Source organism: Marmota marmota, unplaced genomic scaffold (genome assembly GCF_001458135.2).
Source record: "Marmota marmota marmota unplaced genomic scaffold, marMar, whole genome shotgun sequence".
NCBI lineage: Eukaryota > Metazoa > Chordata > Mammalia > Rodentia > Sciuridae > Marmota > Marmota marmota.
In genome coordinates this window covers 46,397,431-46,417,634 of record NW_026000174.1, presented here as the reverse complement: position 1 = coordinate 46,417,634, position 20,204 = coordinate 46,397,431, and the positions used below count along the sequence as shown (strand labels likewise).

At 50.4% G+C, this 20,204-nt stretch overlaps 1 protein-coding gene across 8 annotated transcripts in view; it reads right to left on the bottom strand.

Moving 5' to 3' along the window:
* Ldlrad3 (low density lipoprotein receptor class A domain containing 3) overlaps window positions 1-20,204 on the bottom strand; it is a 228,508-nt gene that overhangs the window by 145,433 nt on the left and 62,871 nt on the right. For all 8 annotated transcript variants that reach the window (XM_048788604.1, XM_048788603.1, XM_048788602.1 and 5 more), the window contains exon 2: window positions 14,951-15,097. In XM_048788604.1, coding sequence (XP_048644561.1) covers window positions 14,951-15,097 — 147 coding nt within the window. The remainder of the gene's footprint in view (window positions 1-14,950; window positions 15,098-20,204) is intronic.

The window sequence follows — 20,204 nt, the reverse complement described above, 5'->3', positions numbered from 1 at the left end:
CCAGCGGATGTTTTTAAAAATAGTCCTGCAGCCATTTTTGCATTCAGCAAGGAGAAGGGTGCGAGCCCGAGGCCCCCACAGCCCAGTGGGCTCCTCTGTCTTCATGGCACTGGCCCCTAACACTCCAAGAGGCACAGTTGGAAACACGCTGGTCAGTCTTTCCCCCAGAGCAGGGGTGAAGGACAAGCCTGAGTCCCAGGGTTGAAAACCCCCGTCCATCCTCAGGACAGACGAGTTTGAGTTTCGCCCGCTGGCTTCCAGCTTCTGGACAGCCTTTCCCTTCACATTTGCATTTTTCTTCATTTTCCACCGACTCACCATTGCAGGTTCTTAAAAATGATGACGTTCTTATCAACGCTACTGACTAATTCTTCTCAAGAGTGAAGTAAGGGTCAAGCATGGTCCTCACTACCTAGTTAAAATGCATTTAAACTCTAAAAGACAGCTACTCTTTTATTAGTTTTCCATTTAACAGATGAGGAAACCGAGGCAGCGAGGGATGAAATAACATAACCAGGATGCAAAGGAATCAGGAGAAGCCCAGGCCGGCCTGGGCCAGGCGTGTGTAGTCACAAGCCCTCCCCACACCTCCTCCCGTGCAAAAAAAAAATCATAAGAATTTAGAAAAAGAACAACTAGCCATTATCCCACCTCCCGGGGATGCCCACCGTTCACGGGGATATAATCTTGTTGGCATTACTTGTTGAGATTTCCAAAGGCCAGGCACCTCTTGCTGGCAATTTCATTTCTGACTCAGATAAAGTCATTTTCTCTCCCGGGCACCACCACGAGAGCACCTGCGAACCATCCCATTTCTTCAGGAGATAATAATGCATTCGAAGGAACCCTGGAAGCCAGACACGGTGCCAACCCGTGAGTGTCCGCCACCACGTCACTTGGCACTCCGGTCCCAATGGTTTGCTTCTGAGGCCAGCACCTTAGCTGGGAGGCCTCTTACCTGCAGGGTCCCGCGGAGGGGATGCTCTGTCGGGCCCTCCTGCTACCCACATCCGGAAAGAACTGACCATGCAGCGTCCTGCTTTACTACTCGGGACAAGTGGGCGCGGGGGGCAGTGGGCACCAGGCCCACCTGGGCAGCGATGAAGGTGCCGATCCCTGGGCCCCACTGCGTTGGCCTTGACTCATCCCCAAGTCTGTGCCAATGGATGATTCCAGGGACCGGCCAAGCACACTTTAAGAAACGCTGGCAGGGGCTGTCACTAGGAGCAGGAGGTGACGAACAGCAGCCCTTCATCCCACTGTTGTTCAGGGGAAAATGAAAAGAAAACTGTTTTTTTTTTTTTCTTGTTCTATTTTTGGTGATATCATGTTGAACAGCTTCCTGGGGCGCCATCAAGATAACACAACAATACCCTTTCCTTCATTCAGAAAATGTATTAGTCATGTCATTATGGTGAGTCCAGAGGCTCAGATGACAGCAGGCAAGCTCTCCAGATGGCTTTACCAGGAATACTGTTCAGGAGAACTTAAAGAGGGATATAATGACAGGAACTGAAACTAACATTTACTGAACACTTACGGGGTGACACGAGTTGCCCAAGAGCTTGACAGGGAGTCACTTCATCTCCAGAAGCCCGTGACGTAGGAACGGCTCTGATCCCATCTGACAGATGTGGCAACTGAGGTTCAGAGAGGTCAAGTAACTTGCCCAGGATCCCACAGCTGGCAAGTGACTCACTAGGCCCCTCGGGATCCACCCGCCACAGGCTTCTCTAAGCACTCCCTGAGGGCCTCTGCCTTCCTCCACTTCCGGCAGCCTAGAGAGGCTCCACTCTCCCTTTGCTCTCAGGCTGTATTTAGGCTTTCCCTTCCCTCCAGTGTTCTCCCACCCTGCAACAGACTCGTGTTTCAAAATCCACGGGTGGACGCCCTAACCCCACTGGGGTCCCCTCCAGGAGACAATGAGGTCGTGAGGGTGGAGCCCACACCAGAGGCTCAGTGGCTCCATAGGACAGAGGACAGAGAGCTCTGGCCCTGGCTTCTGCCCTGTGAGGATGCGATGAACGTCTCCATCAGCAGCTGGGCAGAGGCCCTCCGCCCACCTGGACACACAGGCCACCTGAACGTGGACGCCAGCCCCCAGAACTATAAGGAATGGTTTCCGCTGCCTGAGCCACATGGTCTCTGGTGATTTGCTATATTATCCAGAGTGGGCTCAGGTTGGCCAGGGGCCTCCTCACCAGGGAACCCAGAGCCACCCTGGTTTAGAGCTTAATGACAGATACTGGGCAGCAGACACTGACCGGTCCCACATCAAGACTACCTGCTCCCTGTCACTTGGCTGCCCCCGCCCAGAGCTGCCTGTCCCACAGGCAGCAGGACGTGGGACAATGTGGTATGAGCATCAAGGAGCCGGCAGGGCCAGGACTCAAGTCAAGGTCTGAGACACAGCAGAGTAATGGTGACGGGCACACAGGCCCGGGAGCAAATGCACAGCCGCGGCGGGGCCCTGGTCCGGGCTCACTGGCCAAAATGTCCAGAACGGTCCAGGGGAAGGAAGAGATGACAGAAAGCTCCTCACCACAACCTCACACTCCTCCCACAGAGTCTGACCTGTCCTTGGCTCTGACGACGCCTGATGGCAAAGGGGTGGCTCTCTCCCACCTTCCTCCAAGACACACACCCTCAGCTCTGTCCTCCTCGCCTCCCTCACTGAGGGTCAGCCAACATCCTGGGCTTCGGCACTGGATCCCAAAAGAGGAGGAGAAGCAAACAACCCGTCCTCCCGCCAAGAGACAGGAGAGGACAAGACGGTCTTCAGACGTGCAGACCTCAGTCCCATGGGGTCCCTGGGACACTGACTGTCCACCTCCCTACCCTCATCCTCCAGAAATAAAGAGCATCAGTGACAAATAAACTCAGGTACATGCAAAGGATACCTTCCTAAGGGAGTCAGACCCTGTTTGAACTAGGAATTAACCTGAAGCTCTGTCTCACTGAGGAACCCAGGATACCTGCAGGGAACCTGTTTCAGCCCCTTCCCTTCAACCACTGATTCTAGAAAACATGAGAGATTTTATACCCAAGACCCTCCCAACCTTTCCTAAAATGCTTCCTGCAGAGGAGTACACTGTCACCTTTGGACCTGCAAGATCCCCACCTCCAGCCCCTTCCACTCTCAACTTCCAGAAAAGGAATCTTTGAGCCTTACCAGCAAAACCCTCTCTCTGGTCACGTGTCTGCATTATAGGAATGCACCACAACCTCCTTTTTAAAAAATTATTATTTTCTCATCTGTCTCTGGATTTTGAAAAAAAGCCATTAAGTGACTGCACACTGGCTGTTGCTGGTGAAAATGCAAGTCTGCATAAAAAGTAAAAATAAAACGACTGCACGGTCGCAGCCTAACTTGGATCAGCAAGATTTGTCCGGATGTGCCAGGAAACAACTTTTTTTTTTTTTGATGTTCTGTGATTTTGCAGCCATTTAAATTTTATTAGCAATTACCGTGCCTGTTACCACTGACTACATCTTACAGTTACAGTCAAGCCCTGGCAATGAGAGTGTGCGGAACGAGGGGGGGCCAGGTGGACCCAGGCACGTTTATTCCTGAAGCACAGGAACACGAGGCTTCCCCCTGCTAAGAGCAGTTCCAATAAGATGGTCCCCTTGCAGGCAGGAAACAGCAGCCACAGTCCTGCTAACCTTGGGACTCCCTGGGAGTGGTGGATAGGACAGTCGAGAGAGAACAGGGCTGATGTTTGTGCAAAGACTTGACTTAAAAGTGGATTTCATGCCACCAAGTTCACTGGTATTTTAACTGGAACCTTCAAGACAGCAGAGTGAGGCCCCAAACTGTAGCTGCCACCTTGGAGGGATGGAGGGGCTTGGTGTGATCCTGGGAGACGCCATCCAAAGCTCTCTACAATGGCCCCAGCTGGGATGTTTGACAGGGAGATCTGGCTGGGAAACAAATGAAATCTCCAAGAACTGGGAGACTTGGGGACCCCAGAAATGAAGAAGGCTCTAGGAAGCTTTATATCCACAGACTTAACTCAACTCCTTCCCCAACGAGAGTCGGGGGGCTCTGTCTCAACTCCAAGGAAGCGGGCACCAGGGCCTCTGGTAGAGTCTTACTTTTCTCACCTTCTGGTGGCAGTGAAGGGGGCAGCCAGTGGGAGCTCGAGGGCAGTGCAGTTGGGGTGGGGTCCCCCAACCTAGGGCCGGCCCACCGTCCACCGCACAGAGCCGGCATCACGGGCTTGGTCTCCTGAAGGAGGAGAGAAGCTAGTTTGGGCCAGTACGCCGTCAACCCGGACATCCACAGTACTGAATCAGAGCAGGCCACCTTCCCTAAACCGTGGGATTATCACCCACGATGCCTGAAGCAGCCTAAGGGGGCCAGGATCCAAACCCTGGGGCAACCCTGGAGACTGCCCCGCACAGGGCATTATGCACCCCTGTAGAAGGGAGAAGACGGGGACAGGTATTTTACTAGGTGCCACTAGGTACCAGACACCAGGATCTTTATGTGGATATGTCCTCACTCTGCCCACACCCACTCCATGTCACAGAGGAAGAAACCAAGGCTCCGAGAAGTGACTAGCCAGTGGCAGATCTGGGAACAAATCCAGAAACACAACTCCACTGCCAATAAGAGCACAGCCGATGTTTATTGAGGGTTTACTATGTGCCAGCTGCTGCTTGAACGATTTTCAGGGTTTTAGCTTATTAAGCTCCCCACCCAAAAAAAAAAAAAATATGGGGACTTATGAGGTGACTCGCCCAGGGCACATAGCTCCATGGGACGGAGCCAGGATGCAATCCCGTGTGGCTCCAGAGTCAGGTCGCTAGCACCAGGCCTCTTACCCCGCCAGCACAGCACCCTAAGGAAAACAGACACACATGGTGCATTTCTTTGTTTGGAAATGTTCAGCACCCTGGGTTGAAACCTCATATGCTAGCAATCAGAGAAGATTACTGCACTTCACTGAATCCAAGATGCCAGCGATGGCAAAGCGTGCCACTATTTTATGTATAACAAGAACAAAACAACTCTGCCAATTCTGCCGGGATCACATGCTGGCCCATCAGCCAGTGCGGGGAGAACAGGCATCTCAGAACTGAAGATTCGCCAGTGGCCTTCGCATGAGCAAGGCGGCAGCGTGGGTGACAGATGCACAAGTGGACCAGGTTCTCTCCAAGTGCCGGGACGGTTCTACTCTCAAATCTGATTTTTGAAGAAAACTCAGGAATCCCAAATTTCAGGTGCAAATTTCCAGTTTTCCAGTTCAGAAACATTGGCGTGTGTTTCTGTCTTGCGCAGGTCTAATGACCTGACTCACCCAGAGTGGCTGGGTCCCCCAGCAGAGGTGTCCAGGCAGGGCCAAGGGCAGGAAGCCAGTGCACTATCTCAATCCACTTCGCCCACCCCAGGGCCAAGAAAGGCTCCACACTTTCCCAGGAAGCCACACGCACTGGATTCAGAACACATTTTCCAGATCAAGGTTCTGTGTAGCCAGCTTTTTAAAAAAGTTATTTACTTCCTCCTGCCAATGGCTCTTCTCAGGCTTTCCTTCAAACCGCTCCTGATCTACAGACACACATGATCCTATTCCATAATCACCATGCTAAAAAGGGAGAAGAGAATGAACAACCATGAAACACCCCTAGTACACGCAGCAGGAAACCTTGCAGCCCGGGACTCTCCAAGGAGCCTCACACATCAAAGGCCTTGTCCTATCCTGTGGTCGCTGCTGGTCACTGGGCGCTTTACCATCTCCACGTCTACCCAGTGTATGAGGCTGAATCCTTCCTAGCACTGTGAATGTGACCTTTTAGGAAAACTGTCTGTGAAGTCAAATGGAGTCATACTAGAGTGGGGTGGGCCCTAATCCAATGACCCGTGTCCTTATCAGGAGGAGGAAATGTGGACACAGAAGCACAGACACGGGCAACAGGGAAAGGACCATGTGATCACTATAGGAGGCAACCACAGTTAGCCAAAGAACACAAGCACTGCCTGTGACCACCAGAAGCCAGGAAGAGGGAAGGAAGGAACTTCTCCAGAGCCTCAGAGTCAGTACAGACATGCTGACACTTGGACTTGGGGCATCTAGCCTCCAGAACTGAGAGAGAATGCACTTTCTGTTTTATGGCATCCAGTTTGTGGTATTTTGTTACAGCAGCCTTAAGATACTAATACACCCAGAGGGTCTGGGTGTATTTTGTCTTTCTCTATCTAGTGCAAAATTACTGTCCTCTAAAAAAAAAAAAAAATACCAGGAAACTTTTATAAACGTTTGCATAATACTAGTGCTCATTTAAGTCAAGTGTAGTCTGAGAATCTGGAATTGTCCCTACACCAGTACTGACGGGGGCCTACCTGGGAATTAATGATGCCAACATCAGAAGTGAAAGTCCTCGTCACGTGGGCCCATCTGGGGTGAAAAGAGGGGATTGGGAAGACAGGACTTCTACAAGTTCTACACCTGGGCATACTGGCTTCATGTCGGTGTAGTCAGGGTGGCAGGGACTGTCACCACAGGGGCTGAGAAAGACTATAGGTGACAAAGCAGATCTGCTTAGGCGTTTAACAGCACGAGTTCCAACAGAGCTGAGAACAAGCTACATGGGCCACTCCAGTGGGCAGGGGCTCCCTGCCGAAGCAGAAGTTGCCCAAGAGAAAGCAGAGAGCCACCTCCAGACTTCCTTCGCGGCAACCTCAGGAGCCTGGCTCCCCCAGGCCCTGAAATGGTCATTTCCTTCTCTTCTGCCGCAGCTTGGGCATGGGCTGGTCCTGGGTGCTGGAAGCCAAAGGAATTTCCCAAGAGCCCAGGACTGTATGCTCAAGACCCGCTCGAGGGAAAAGAAGATACCGACCCAGCAAATAAGGGGTTCTGTGGGGAGCCCTGGGCGGGGCTGTCACCAGCATACCTGGGGTTCTATGGGGAGCACTGGGCTGTCACCAGCATACCTGGGGTTCTGTGGGGAGCCCTGGGCGGGGCTGTCACCAGCATACCTGGGTTTCAGGGACTGCTACCAGTTAGCATTTACTAAGTGCTCCATGGAAGGCAGCAAAACACCAACAGGCCACACAGGCATTTGCTCCTTCAGGAAGTGTGGAGCGATCTCCAGGAAAGTGCTGCCCCAGCAAACAACACTGATGGGCGAGATCAGCTCCTTTCTAACAGGCTGCGGCCTGGACACACCACTTAGTCCATGTTTAAAAATCCCCTGAAGTAAGTGTAGTTATTGTGATGCCAGATTTGTAGGACCCCAGTAGACCTCCAGGAGCCGAATCCGATGCAATCACACATCTTTATTGCAAGCTCGAGCCTGGACTCACAACCGTTCCTGACTCAGCGGTCCCAGGGAATGAGTCCCGGTCCTTTGTTCAGTGAGATTTTATAGGTTTTGGGGGGATATTCTATGCATCACAACATCACACAGCAAATCATTCCATATCGAGGGAAAATCAAACAACTCTTAACATTGATTAGCACATTCACTTGTGGGAACAAGTTGGGTAGGGGTGATTGGTTAGTACAAGAGGGAGGTTCCTTTGAACTAATTGGTTTAAGCCACCAGGGGCGTACATGCTGAACTACATGGTTTCCCAACACGTTATCAACCACCATAAACTACTGGGGGGGGGGGGGGTCATCTGGCATCCCAGGTATTTTCCCTGTCTCATGCTGATTGGTGGTTGCTAGGGTTGCTATGGGTCCTCACCTAGCCTGACTGAGTCAGGGACACCTGACTCCTCAGATCTCTCCTGTTATTTGTAGACAAACGACTCAGCAGGGTGGGTTTGTGCCTAGGAGTGCTCTGTGGGTTTTCCAAGGACAAGGGTCACGCCCCCTTCCTCTGGACAGGCCTTGAGGTAGACGCTGTTTTCAAAAATGGAGTCACATCAGTTTCTCATTATGATCCCATTTTACAGCTGAGGAAATGTATGCCTCAGAGATCATAAAACAAGGCTGGGGAGAATCCAACATGGCCTGGCCCCAAGCCCTTTATTCTCCCCCGCAGGATTTATGGTCTTGAATTTGAGATGAAGACAAAAGATATTAAGAGATGTGGGAGTGGGGGCATGCCTGGAGTGACCTGAGACATTTAAAAACAAATTTAAAAAATGACTCAGAAAAGAAGCAAAGCACAGGTGCATACACCCAGGTCTTGGATTGCCTCCTGACCATGGGCGCTGGGAATGGAGGGGTCTTTTCATTCTGAAGTATTTGACCACAGTGATAAGTCTCTATCTGGAATCTTCTAGGGGCTGGTTTTGTTTCCAGAGGCTCAATTCCTTCAGAGGACATTTGGAGTCCAGCACTTCAAAATGGCTCAGGAGGAACCAGGACCTGCAGGAAAGGGACACTTCACTCCCATGACAACGCACATGCCTGAGCAGAAACAAGGAGGACTGTCCCTGAGAGGCTGGGCGGCAGGGAAAGAAGGCCCACATCTCCTGGCTCACAGGACCCCCCGGTGGCTTCAGTGGTCCCTGGGAAGTAAGGGGCTGCCATCATGAAGTACCCTGACCTGAGTGGCCCACAGCAGAAAGCTCCTCCCACACTGTGGAGGCCAGAGTCTGGAATCAAGTCCTCAGCTGGGCTCTGGGAAGAATGGTTCCCTGCCACTCCCTGGCTTTTGGTGGCAGTGGTTGACTCTAGGTGCCCCCTGGCTTGTGGCTACCTCACTCCAACCGCTGTCCCTGTTGTCACGTAGTATTCTTCCCGCAGACTGTCACGCTATCTTCTTATAAGGACCCGATTCAGATAAGGGCTCACCCTGCTCCAGTACAACCTCATCTTGTCTAGGTACATCTGCAGAGACCCTACTTCCAAATAAGGCCACCTTCTGAGATACTGAGAGTCAGGACTTGGATGTGCTGCAGGGAGACCCAATGTACCCCACTGCAGTAAGTCTGACTTCCGAATTGTTAAAGAAGAACAAGAAGCAGGATGTCTGTGGAAACCATCCTGTCACACAGGTGCAGGACAAGCATCCCTTGCTGTGTGACAGTTTTAAAATGCAATAGTGAGGAGTCCAGGGCTGTACCAAAGTGCCATCCTTGGTGGCTTAAATAGCAGAAATTTCTTCTCATAATCCTGGAAGACAGGAGTCCAAAATTGAGGTATCGAAGAGTTGGTTCCTTCTGAGGGTCGTAAGGGCAGGATCTTCCTGTACTTCCTGAAGGCCTCAGGTGCCATAACTGAATTCCCTTTAAGCTTGGTAAGGTAACTCAGAATCCAGCCAACAGCACCAGGTTGAAAGAAAAACGTTAAATGTGGCGCCACCTAGAGGCAGACGAGGGAGATGACAAAGGAAAGAGGAGGGGGATTTCTTCCCCTTCAAAGGAGCTGCAAGCACCCCAGAGCTGGGGAAGGCGTGTGTAAGCTATAGCTGGGAAGAGTCAAAGCAAACAGAATTCAAATTCGGTTTTTGCAAGTACTTTCTCACATCTCTGGATTTGGTGATTTACGAAAATTTTATCATATGACAAGGTTTTCAAATTTATTCTCCCCTCCGCCTCCCATCAAATACAAACATGGATGTGCACACGCACACACACACGCACACACACGCACACATGCTCTTGCACACACACAGAGACCATAAAGGGTCTGAGATTTTAGAAGTCCCCACACACCCAGCCAGAGACATCAATTAATATAATCTTCCCAAAAAAGCAGATGAATACTTGTGATGAGGATCCCAAACATTCATGATCTCACTCCCCTCTCTGTTTGGAGGCAGAGAGATAGCATCAAAATCCAAAATTAAATGGAAGGAGATCTCAAGTTACTGGATTCCAGGTCACATGCACATTCTAGGAATTTTTATTATAAGGAGTGGCAATAACTAAAGGAAACCCTCATCAAGGGCATTTCAGAGACTCACAGGACTAAAGGCCATTGTAAAAATCATTAATATAGAAAAGTACTATTGATATGTCTAAATTTGTTTAAAAGTAGGTTGGTCATTGCTATAGTTTGGACCTTCAATGTCCCTAAAGGCCTGTGTGTGAAAGATCGGATCCCCCAGAGTGGCACGACTAGAAGGGGATGGGACCTTTAAGTTAGGAGGCTTGGGGCTGGGGATGGAGCTCAGTTGTAGAGCACTTGCCTGGCAGACACAAGGCTCCTGGATCCAGCAAAACAAACAAAAAGACACGGGGGCTCCTAAGGGGTCTAAAGTGGTATGTTCTAGAAGGGGAATTGGGACCCCATGCTTTTCCCTTTCTCGGAAGGGTCTCTGAGGACTGAACCCAGATATTTTTCATTTTGAGACAAAGTCTTACTCAGTTGGCAAGGCTGGCCTTGGACTCCTGAGGAGCTGGACCTGGCTTCTTCCTTCTCTTTTTTATTTTTGCTTTCCAACTACAAGGTAAGCAATTTTGCTACACTATGCACTTCTGCTATGACGTGCTTCCTTGCCCCAGGCCCCAAGCAACAGACCCAATAGATCATAGACTGAACCTCCAAATCTGTGACCCAAAGTAACCCTTTTATCTTTATAAGGTGATGGTCTCAGGTGTTCCTTAAAGTAATGGAAAGCTGACTGGCAGTCACAATCCTGCCATGATGCCATTCAACCCACATGATCCTATTCAGCAGGTAACAGATGTCTGTACACAAGACAAAATGCACCTGTGGGTCTCTGATGGAGGGAAGGGTACACTGACTTATTTTCCAGGCCAACAGGTAAGCCAGGTAAGCTTTGGGTAACAAAGCACTCGGTGTCTGGGTTTTTCTCATCTGGAGACTACAACAGTTCCTTCCCAATAAGGCTTCTGTGACCATCTAATGATTTCATTAAAACACCCAGTTCCTGGGACAGTGTGGCCCAGAGGAGGCTCCAACAAGAACACACCATCGCACCCTAGGGCCAGTGTGTTTTCACGGAACCTCCGTGTTTTCCTAAAATGTACCCCTACTCCTTTCATTACAAGAGAAGACAAGAAAAACACAAGATTTGAATAAAATGATCACTTAGGGCAATCCACTAACCAAGAGCAGAAATACACCCAAAGTGTGTCCAAATGAGCCTCTTCTCAATACTCTGAGAGGGGTTCTCCAGAAGCACAGGTAGAAAATCTAAAATGCTAACCCAGATGGACATTCATTTTAGTCCATTAATAGACATTTTACAAGGAAATACAGCTAGTAAATAGAGGTATGGGAAAACATTCAACCTCGTTAGTTAAAAAAAAAAATTAAAATATATGAACTGTTTTCAGCTATTAAATTAACCAGAAAAAAATGTTTTTTAAAGAGATTACTTAATGCTGCCAAGACTAAAATAAAGTCCCAGTTTTCATGCCTTGCCAGGGAGAGCAGGCTGGTGCTGAGCTTCAGCAAAACAAGGGGCCCGTCTGTGTGCGAGCCAGAGAGGGGCACCACCCTTCAGCCCAGCGATGTCACTTCTGAGAATCCAGCCCACAGCAGTTTCTCAAACAGGGGAAAAGGCACGGCCAGCCTCATGCTCACAGTGAGCACCATTTCCAACAGTGGACGACAGCATGGGGCTAATTTGAGGGCTGGGGTGTGGCTCCGTGGGAGAGCTCTTGCCTAGGTGTGAGCATAGGCCCTGGGTTCCATCCCAACACTGTGAGCACGCACGCACACACACACACACACACACACACGCTGTATAATAAATGAGAATATAAGAATAAGAGATAAGCTATATTATATCAAATTAATGAAAATTAGGCATTTTAAAATGATTAAGAGAAACATGAAAAACCCAGAAAAAAAATGTTAACATGCTGAAATGTCACATGGAAGAACGCAAGTGTGAGACTGAATATCCGTGGAGATCACAGCTGGGGAGAGCCTGGCTGGAAGCTTGCAGGGTTCTCAGAGTGGATCCGCCAGGAGAGCCGACTCCAGGTGTGATTTCTTTGTTCTCATCCTTCCTTCCTCTCAGGTTTTAGAATATGTGATTTTATTACCTTTAGGATAAACTTTCTTCCTGTCCTCTGGAAATCTTTGCCCTGGTTGTGGATACAAAATAGCGGCTTGCTGGCTCGCACTCCACCATGAGACCCCTCTCCAACTTCTTCCCCAGCATGCAGAAAGGGCAAGCCTTTCTCTCTCTCTCTCTCTCTCTCTCTCTCTCTCTCTCCTTTTAAGTGTGGAATTTTCTCAGTTCCAAACTTGAGGCCATCAGCCCCCAAAGTGAGAACATGGCCCCCTTTGTTCCCCTCCCCAGTCACTCTAAACAACTAGAGAAAGGGCTTCGTGACACCTCAAGAAGGCCCAGGGCCAACTCCCTCCGTGGAGGAAGACGGTGACAATTCTGCACCAGGGCGTCCTTCAGGAGGTGGGGAAGCTGGTCCTCCTGCAGATCCCGGCCCTGCCACGGGGGCTCAGCCTGGAGCTACCCTGTATCTCTGTCATCTGGATTATGAATCATTTCTTTAAATGATTCTAAATATTTTGATCAGTAGAAGCAAAAAAGCAAAAGAGATTTCAACAAGAAGGGGACCATTAAGTCGCAGTACATCTCCGCCATGGAACTTGAACCAACTGCACAAAACAACAACTGAATATGAAATACGGTGATGTGGCCACGGGCCTCCGAGGTTAAGTAGATAAAAGCAGGTGATTCCACCATAGGTCCCCATAATGACAACCATATAACAGTGTGTGCAGACCGACCAATAACAGTTAGCGTTTATGGGCCACTTACTGCAGCAGGCACCACCCTGGGTGCCTTAGTGCAGGGGAAAATTTCCCAGAAGGGTAAGTATTACAAGTCTGTTGGCCTCTCCTTTGGACAGCAGGAAATGGAGGCTCTAGGAGGGTAAAGAATTTTCTGTATTCCTCCCAATGGCTAAGGTTTGGAACATTCTGGAAACTGTTGCAAGATCACACATGGCCCCCTAAGGAGAGAGAAGGGGCTAGAATTTGGACATCGATTATCTTTCTCCGAAGCTTCCGCTCTCAACACCTAGACTGGAAAGGAATATGTAATAAAATTAAAATGAAAGCTAAATTTCTGTGAGAAAAGGGACATTTCCCCCTCTCCTGTAGTGTCTAAACTTTCTAATGTTCTGTTTTTGCAATTTAAAGCAAAAGAGAGCTGAGGGAGGGAGAGGGGCAACAGAAGGGAGGTTGGTGTGTGTGTTTGTGTGTATGGTTTTTGAAATTATGTTTTGATCAAAAGACTAAATAAATGCCAGTCAAGTCTTCACCAGACTTGGGGGCGAAGGGAGGGATGGAGGGTGGCCACAAGTGAGTCTGTTCCAAACCAAACCAGGCAGCTCCAAGCAGCGACTGCAACTGTCTTTTATATTTGTTTTTTTAAAAAAACATGCTCTGTCCACCTCCTCATCTGGCTTGAGTATGAATACTAACATCATGGGACTGTACCCACAGAAGGCACAGAATATCCTAGAAGTTACCAATATCACACAGCTGCTATGGACAAAGCTGGGAATGAAACTTAAGTCTGATTCCTCATTTTGCATCTCTTCACAAACCCCTTGTGGGACAGATATGCCCAGCTAGCAAGTGCCAATCTGCATTCACTGGAGTTCAAAACACTCCCTACCCCCAAAGTGGCAATTCCACATACTTACATCAGGTTTAACAATCCTTAAAACTAGGCGAAGATAGAGCTCACACACTCAGTCTGACTCGAAACCCAATTACCAAATGTTACATTTCTCGCAGTTTTGAAGCCACGCTAGTTATGGGAAAACACTGAAATAGAGATAATACTTTTCAAAAGCAACGGTGGGGAAAAAAAAATATATATATATATTAGGTCCTGCGATTCATTCAGAAAAAAATCACAAGCAATCAACAAAGTGAAATATTCTCCCCCAAAACACTGGCCCGGTTTTTCCTCTCTAAAACTTCTCTGAAGAACAGGAGCAGGCATGGGGGACACCAGGCCCCTTAGCCAGGGGAGGATCCAGTCTCCAGGCACATCCCAAGCACAGCCCTAGGCTCCCAGGGGTGGCCTCCAAACCCAGGGCTCTTCCTTTGAGTCAGACAGGGCCTCAAGTCCCAGGAACAGCGATGCTAAAAGTTCACTTTATTATTCTGTCCTTGGCCACTTCCTCAACTGGCTTCCAGACAGACGGCAAGTTCAGAACCAGAACACGCAGTTCTCCTGTCAGAGGCCACATGGTCTGGTTCCTGAAGCCCAGGAAAAGAGCCAAGAACCACTGTCCACTTGGCAGTCCCAGGGCGTCCCCCTCCAACAATCCTGTTGGGCACAGAGCATGACCACTGACACCCTGAGCCTCTAAACCCAGACCCCCGTGCCACCTGCCTCTTTTCTTATAGATTATCCCGACTCAAATCACACACGTTCCAGGAGCACAAGGTAAGGAAGAGGCTGGATTAGGAGGTGGGGCCAGGAGGGTCACAAGGACCCCCAGAGCCTGGCGGTGCCCATTGGAAGGTGATGCCCCTGTGAAGGCCCAGGATATATACCCATCGGCAGAGAGAAGGGACGAGGGGGCAAATGACTCCCGAGTCAGTACCCACTCCATGCTGGACACTGCATGATGACACACCACCTGGACTTGTCAAGAAAACTGTACCATGTCCTGTGGCCAAGGAGGTGGCAGCATGGAAAGCCCTGGCTCTGAGGCCAGAGCTGCAACTTGCAGCTCTGAGACACAGAAGCTACATGAACCCCAGGATTCTCAGAGGGCTGGCACGTAAAGTGAAGGGGACAGCAGAGTTGGGGCCCCACCTCCTCATTCAGAGCCTCCTCTGCTCTCCCAAGTCGAGGCTCCACCACCACCAAGATCCCTGTTTCTGCACAAACCATGCTGCTCTGAGACACAGAGACACACAGGGACACACAGGGCAGGGCAGGACAACCAGCCAGAGCCCTGACCCCACCAGGCTGCAGCAAACAGGGTGCAGGGTGGAAGCCGGATCAGGGGCTCCTTCCCCGCAGGCCTCAGAGTTCACCCACCCCACCCCCACCCACAGCCAAGGGCAGGGCCACTCACGGCACTCCTTCTCGTCACTCTTGTCGAAGCAGTCGGGCAGCCCGTCGCACTGCCAGGCGCCCGGGATGCACCGCCCGTTGCCGCACATGAAGTTGCCTGGAATGTTGCACTCGTTGGTGAAGTTGTTCCCGGGAAGCAGCTGGCTCTCTGTGGGAGAGAGGGGACAGGGGTCAGAGGGCACAGCAGCCATAGCAGCAAGGGCCTGAGCCCCTTCCCAGCTGAAACTGCCCAGGTGAGGCCTCCAGGAGATGTCTTTGCCCCCCTGGGCCTCGGTTTCCTTGCCTGTGATCTGCCCCAGCTCACCGCCGAGGACCTTGGAAGGGTTACATGGAAAAATCTGGGGAAAGCATTTGGGTGTCTGGCCACAAAATCAGTGCTTCCTGACTTCTTTCTTTCTAAACATCCCAAAAGATTGGTTGGAAACCCGAATGTTCTTTCCTAGCCAGCAGCAGCGGCGACAATTAAAGTCCCAGATAGGAGTGCACTGGACTCCCCGAATCTCCAAGGGCAGGAAGTGCACGATCCTTCCAGGCGCAGAGCCCTTGAACTTGGGCCAAGCTGGCAGGAATACCAAGGCACGGCTTCACTCTAGGAAACAAGATGCTCAGATCTGCACCTCAACCTGCCTGAGGTCTAATGGGGAGGACAGGCCAAGGTGGAACTTGAACTCAGGCCTTCTAACCCCCCAAGAGGCTACGCAGGTCGCTACACCGGCTGCCAAGAGTTACCGGAGATTCAGAACCGAGCCCCAGAGTTCAGGTTCAACGCCACTGAATAGAGTCATAGAGTGCCAAGGCCTCCACCCGACACCACCCTCAGGCAAGAAAACAAACAGAGAGGGTGTTTCCATGGCAGTGGGGCCTGGACCTCATCTGACACTGAACCCTCATCTGACAGGATAACCCTGGGGGCCAGGATCCGATGGGTCGGATCAGTCTGAGCCGGTGTGATCAATGACGGACGGATAAGGAGCCATCTGGAAGTGAGACAGTCTTGGAGAGAAAGGAGGGAAAAAAATGGCCATTCCCTCAGCTCTCCTGAAGCTCCAGGGCTCCCTCCTGAGTCATTCAGTAAGCACTTACTGGACACACTGGCCAGGACGTGTGCTATGTCCCCAAGACAAAGGCGCCAGGCTGGGATCCTCTCGTCAGCTGGACAGGCAGAGAGGCACACAAAGGGTTTTACTCCTGTAAAGGCCTCTACCTTTCTAGGTGCTGGGGTCTTACCTGGAATGCCCCCTGCCCACTGGGTCTCCTGCTAAGTCCCCTCACACCCTTCAGCAGGCACCTCCTGGGCAACCTTCCTCCTGAAGTGTCCCTGGCTTCTCCAACCATGGATAAGCGCTTCCCCGGTCGCCTGCTGATGCTGCTTGTGGGGTGAGACTAAGAATATTTTATAACAGGAACAAGCAGACATGACCAATTGGAAAGGACACCACCACGGGCTGGCAGCACCATGTCAGCTCTGGCTCGAGGGCTGGACATTCCCTCAGAGACCATCTGCCACACGGAGCCAATACTGCACATCCCGTCTCCCTACGGAGAGCTCCAGAAGAGAGGCTAGGGCGGGGGCTCCGCTCTGCCCAACTACCCACATCAGAACCCAGAAATCTCACTTGTCCCTTCCTCACCGCTCTGCCCCATCACAGAGCTGCCATCGCCATAGCGGCCACTCCAGCCCAAGCAGCCACCTTCTCTTCCTGAAATTTCTGCCTACCTCAACCTCGGGTCTCCTGCCTCCTATCTCGCCTCTCTCCAATCCAGTCACCTTCCTGTGTCCAGAAAGATCTTTCTACACAGCAAATGGAACATGTCACTTCTTTACCATAAAAGCCACTGAATGACTCCCCAGTTTCCTTAGTCAAAATTCAAGGGAATCAAAAAAGATTCCAGCAAAGAGATGACATTTATGGTGGCTGCTAATGGGTACACAGACATTAAAAATAAGAGCTCTTTAGGCCTAGAGAAAAGCAGCAGCAAAGACACAGTGTGGGAAGGGTCAGCCCAGGGCACAGAAGGGTCTGGAATAAAAAATTCATACAGCTCTGTTGGGAACTGCCAATGTATTTGTGCTACTATTTCTCTTATTCTACCACCCAATCAGACATCACTAATCAATCCCCACACCCTGTCCCATCGAGCCCAGGCTCAACATTAGAGTCCCTCTGAAAACAACTCCAGAAACTCATCATCAACCCCAAGAAGAGCAGGAAAGCAGGTCACTCTCAGGGGGTGTGATGGGGAGGAAACTAGAGGGGCATCCAGCTGCTGGATCCCTGCCCAACACCACAGGCTCAAACCAGAAACGCCACACATCCAGCTGTTTCCTAACTCCTGCTCCAGGCTTCACAGCAAGCAGAGCGCTCTGCGGAGCTCCGGAATGCAGAACCGTCTTTCTGTTTTGTTTGGAATTCACTTAAACTTGCTTTTGTAGCACTCACCCCTCCTCGAAGGCAAGCCCCCTCCCTGGAAAAGTCACGACAACTGTGAAATCTTGTTCTGATAAACAGATTTCCGGAACCAGAAAATTGGCCAGATTAGATTCCACGGTGCTTGCAATACGAGTCAATAAATCTGGCAGCACATGGACTTGACAAATGAATGGGTGGATGCAGAGACTAAATACCACATCCATTATCCACAGGTGGCCCTGCCAGCCGCAGGCTCCCAGGCCTGGTGAAGGTAAGAGAGAGCCCACATCTCTGTGCTCTTCTGGGCAGCTCCATGCATGGGGACACACAGCCGGTGCTTTAGAGAAGTGACAGCCTCAAATTTGACATAAGGGGAAATCAAGGAAAAAAGACATCAACCCCTGCTGATTCTTCAAAAGCTTCCTCAAACCTACCCAATCTGCTCACGGAACTGGCACCGCCCAAAGTAAGCCATTACCGTCTCTTGACCCGTTTCAACCAGTGGTTCCAGATAAGGGACAATTGTGACCCCCCAGGGAACAAATGTCAGTGTCTGAAGATGGTTTGGGGTTGTCAGGACTAGGAATGGGGGCAGTTAGCATTCAGCAGGTAAAGACCAGGAGTGTTGCTAAGCCTCCTGGGGTGCCCAGGGCAGCTTCCCACAGCAGAATCTCCAGCCAGAAATGCCAATCATGCCGAGGCAGAGAAACCCTGGTTTAAGCCGATCTGCCAAATGCCACTTCTCATGCCCTCCAGTTCCTTCTCTTCACACAGAGTGAGGTTTTAAATGCAGCTGGTGATTTCTCTGGCTTTAGGATGAATCCGAAATTCCTGCCAGGTTTACAAAGCCCAGCAAGACGCCACCCCTGCCCACTCCTGGACCTTCCTTTCGAACCCTTCCCTCGATCACACCAACGTCTTCTCTGCTGAGAGGCCTCCTATGTGCTGGCTGCTGACCCCCGAGACACTTCGGTCCCCCTTTTGCCTGGTATTAGGGGCTAAATTTTGTCCCCCAAAATGTATATATTGAAGTCCTAAACCCTAATACCCCAGGGTAACTGTATTTAAAGGCAGGGTCTTTAAACAGGTAATAGAACTAAAATGAGGTCATTAAAGTGGATCCTAACTCAATATGACCAGCATCCTTATGGGAAGCGATTAGGACAGGAACAGGCACAGAGAGAATCCGTGAGGGCACAGGGAGAAGAGGGCCAGCCAAGGAGGGAGGCCTCAGAAGAAACCCACCCTGCTGCCAGCCCCTTGACCTCAGGCTTCCAGCCTCCAGAACCTAGAGTCAATGAACTCCTGTTGTTTAAGCTCCTCTGTATCATGGCAGCCCCTGCAGCCCAATCCAAGCTGTTCACCCTCAGACCTCAGCTGAAGTCACAAGTCAAGAGATTCCACAAAATGAAGCTGGCCCCCTGCTTTGCCCTCTGGTCTTGTTCTGAGTTCTCCCAACCTTGTGGGTGCATTTCCACTAACCCCCTCAACCAGACAAACGCCCCCTGTAGGCAGAGAGGCACCACATCACTCAGCCCCTCAGCCCAGGCAGTGCCACTGTACAGGACGCCACTGAATATCTGTAACCACCCTAAGAAAACCAAGCATGGTATCACTACCTCCTTCCCCATCTCCCACACTCTTCCTTGCAAATGTCCACGCCCCCCTTGCACCATTTCCCCAGTATGCGAGTGGGATCTGTACACAGATAGTTAAAACAGGAGACATGGGCATGTCTAGACTTACACCAGTAAATCTCTACCCTGTCCGCTTTAAAAGAGGCTAGAAATCTTTTCAGGCCGACTCAGGACTTTCTAGTGGCTGAAATATTTATCCCATCTCAGTATCTGGGGAAGCATTTAGAATCCAAAAAAGACAAGCATTAGCACGGAGCTGGCTAGTGGGGTTTCTCCTCCTCCCTTTTCTTTTTTTTTCATTAAGCTGAAAAATGAAAAAGAGTTGCCCATTTTCACTGCAGCACATCACTTACTTAAAATAACTACCCCATCTATAGCAAGAATGAGGAAAAAAGGAAATCCAAGTCCTCCCCCATTGGGCTACGGCAGCTTCTTCCACAAATTTATACTTGACGAGGGGCCCAGGCTGGGGCACCTACACAAACCCCAACAGCTGCTGCATTCCACCAGAATCATTCCAGAACCCGCAGTGAGTGATGTTAACTTTTCCAGCTGAGAAATGGGAGCTCTACTCCACCAGCTGGATCCTCTGGATTCTCTCCTCTCCCTCTGCTCATCTTCTCTCCCTCGGGGTACCCCCGTCACGGTGAAATTCAGAACTGACATCTGCAAACCATCCGCAGGCCCCGATTTCAGCTTTCTGCTCCATCCTTTGCATCCCCATGGTCTGCGCTTGTAGCCTCAACCAACAACAAAGCAAGACACGAAAACATACATGTGTACAGACGCACACGCGGCTTAGCATTCAATTTTGCAGATCTCTAACAGATCTTCCCTAAAACCTCCCCAGAGAATTAACAACCTCTTCCAACTGCCTGGTGCCAACAAACACAGTGTTATGAGACCACCGAAAGAAACCGTCTGTTTTCCCTGGGACTTGCATCTTGAAACATATGCGCACATGTGTACACACACGTTCACACACCACACATCCACACGTGGGCACAGGTAAAGCCACCAAGGGAGCTGGTCTGGGATGATTTGTCTATAAACAGTGAACGTCCCTAGAAAATCCTGAAGGCCTCTTTGACTCCAGAACGTTTTGAATGGTGGCATCAGTATCAGACAGAACCAGAGACATCTGTCCTGCAAATTTCCTGAAGCCATTCAGTCCTCATTGAACAAACTACTTGGGTGGGGGGCACTC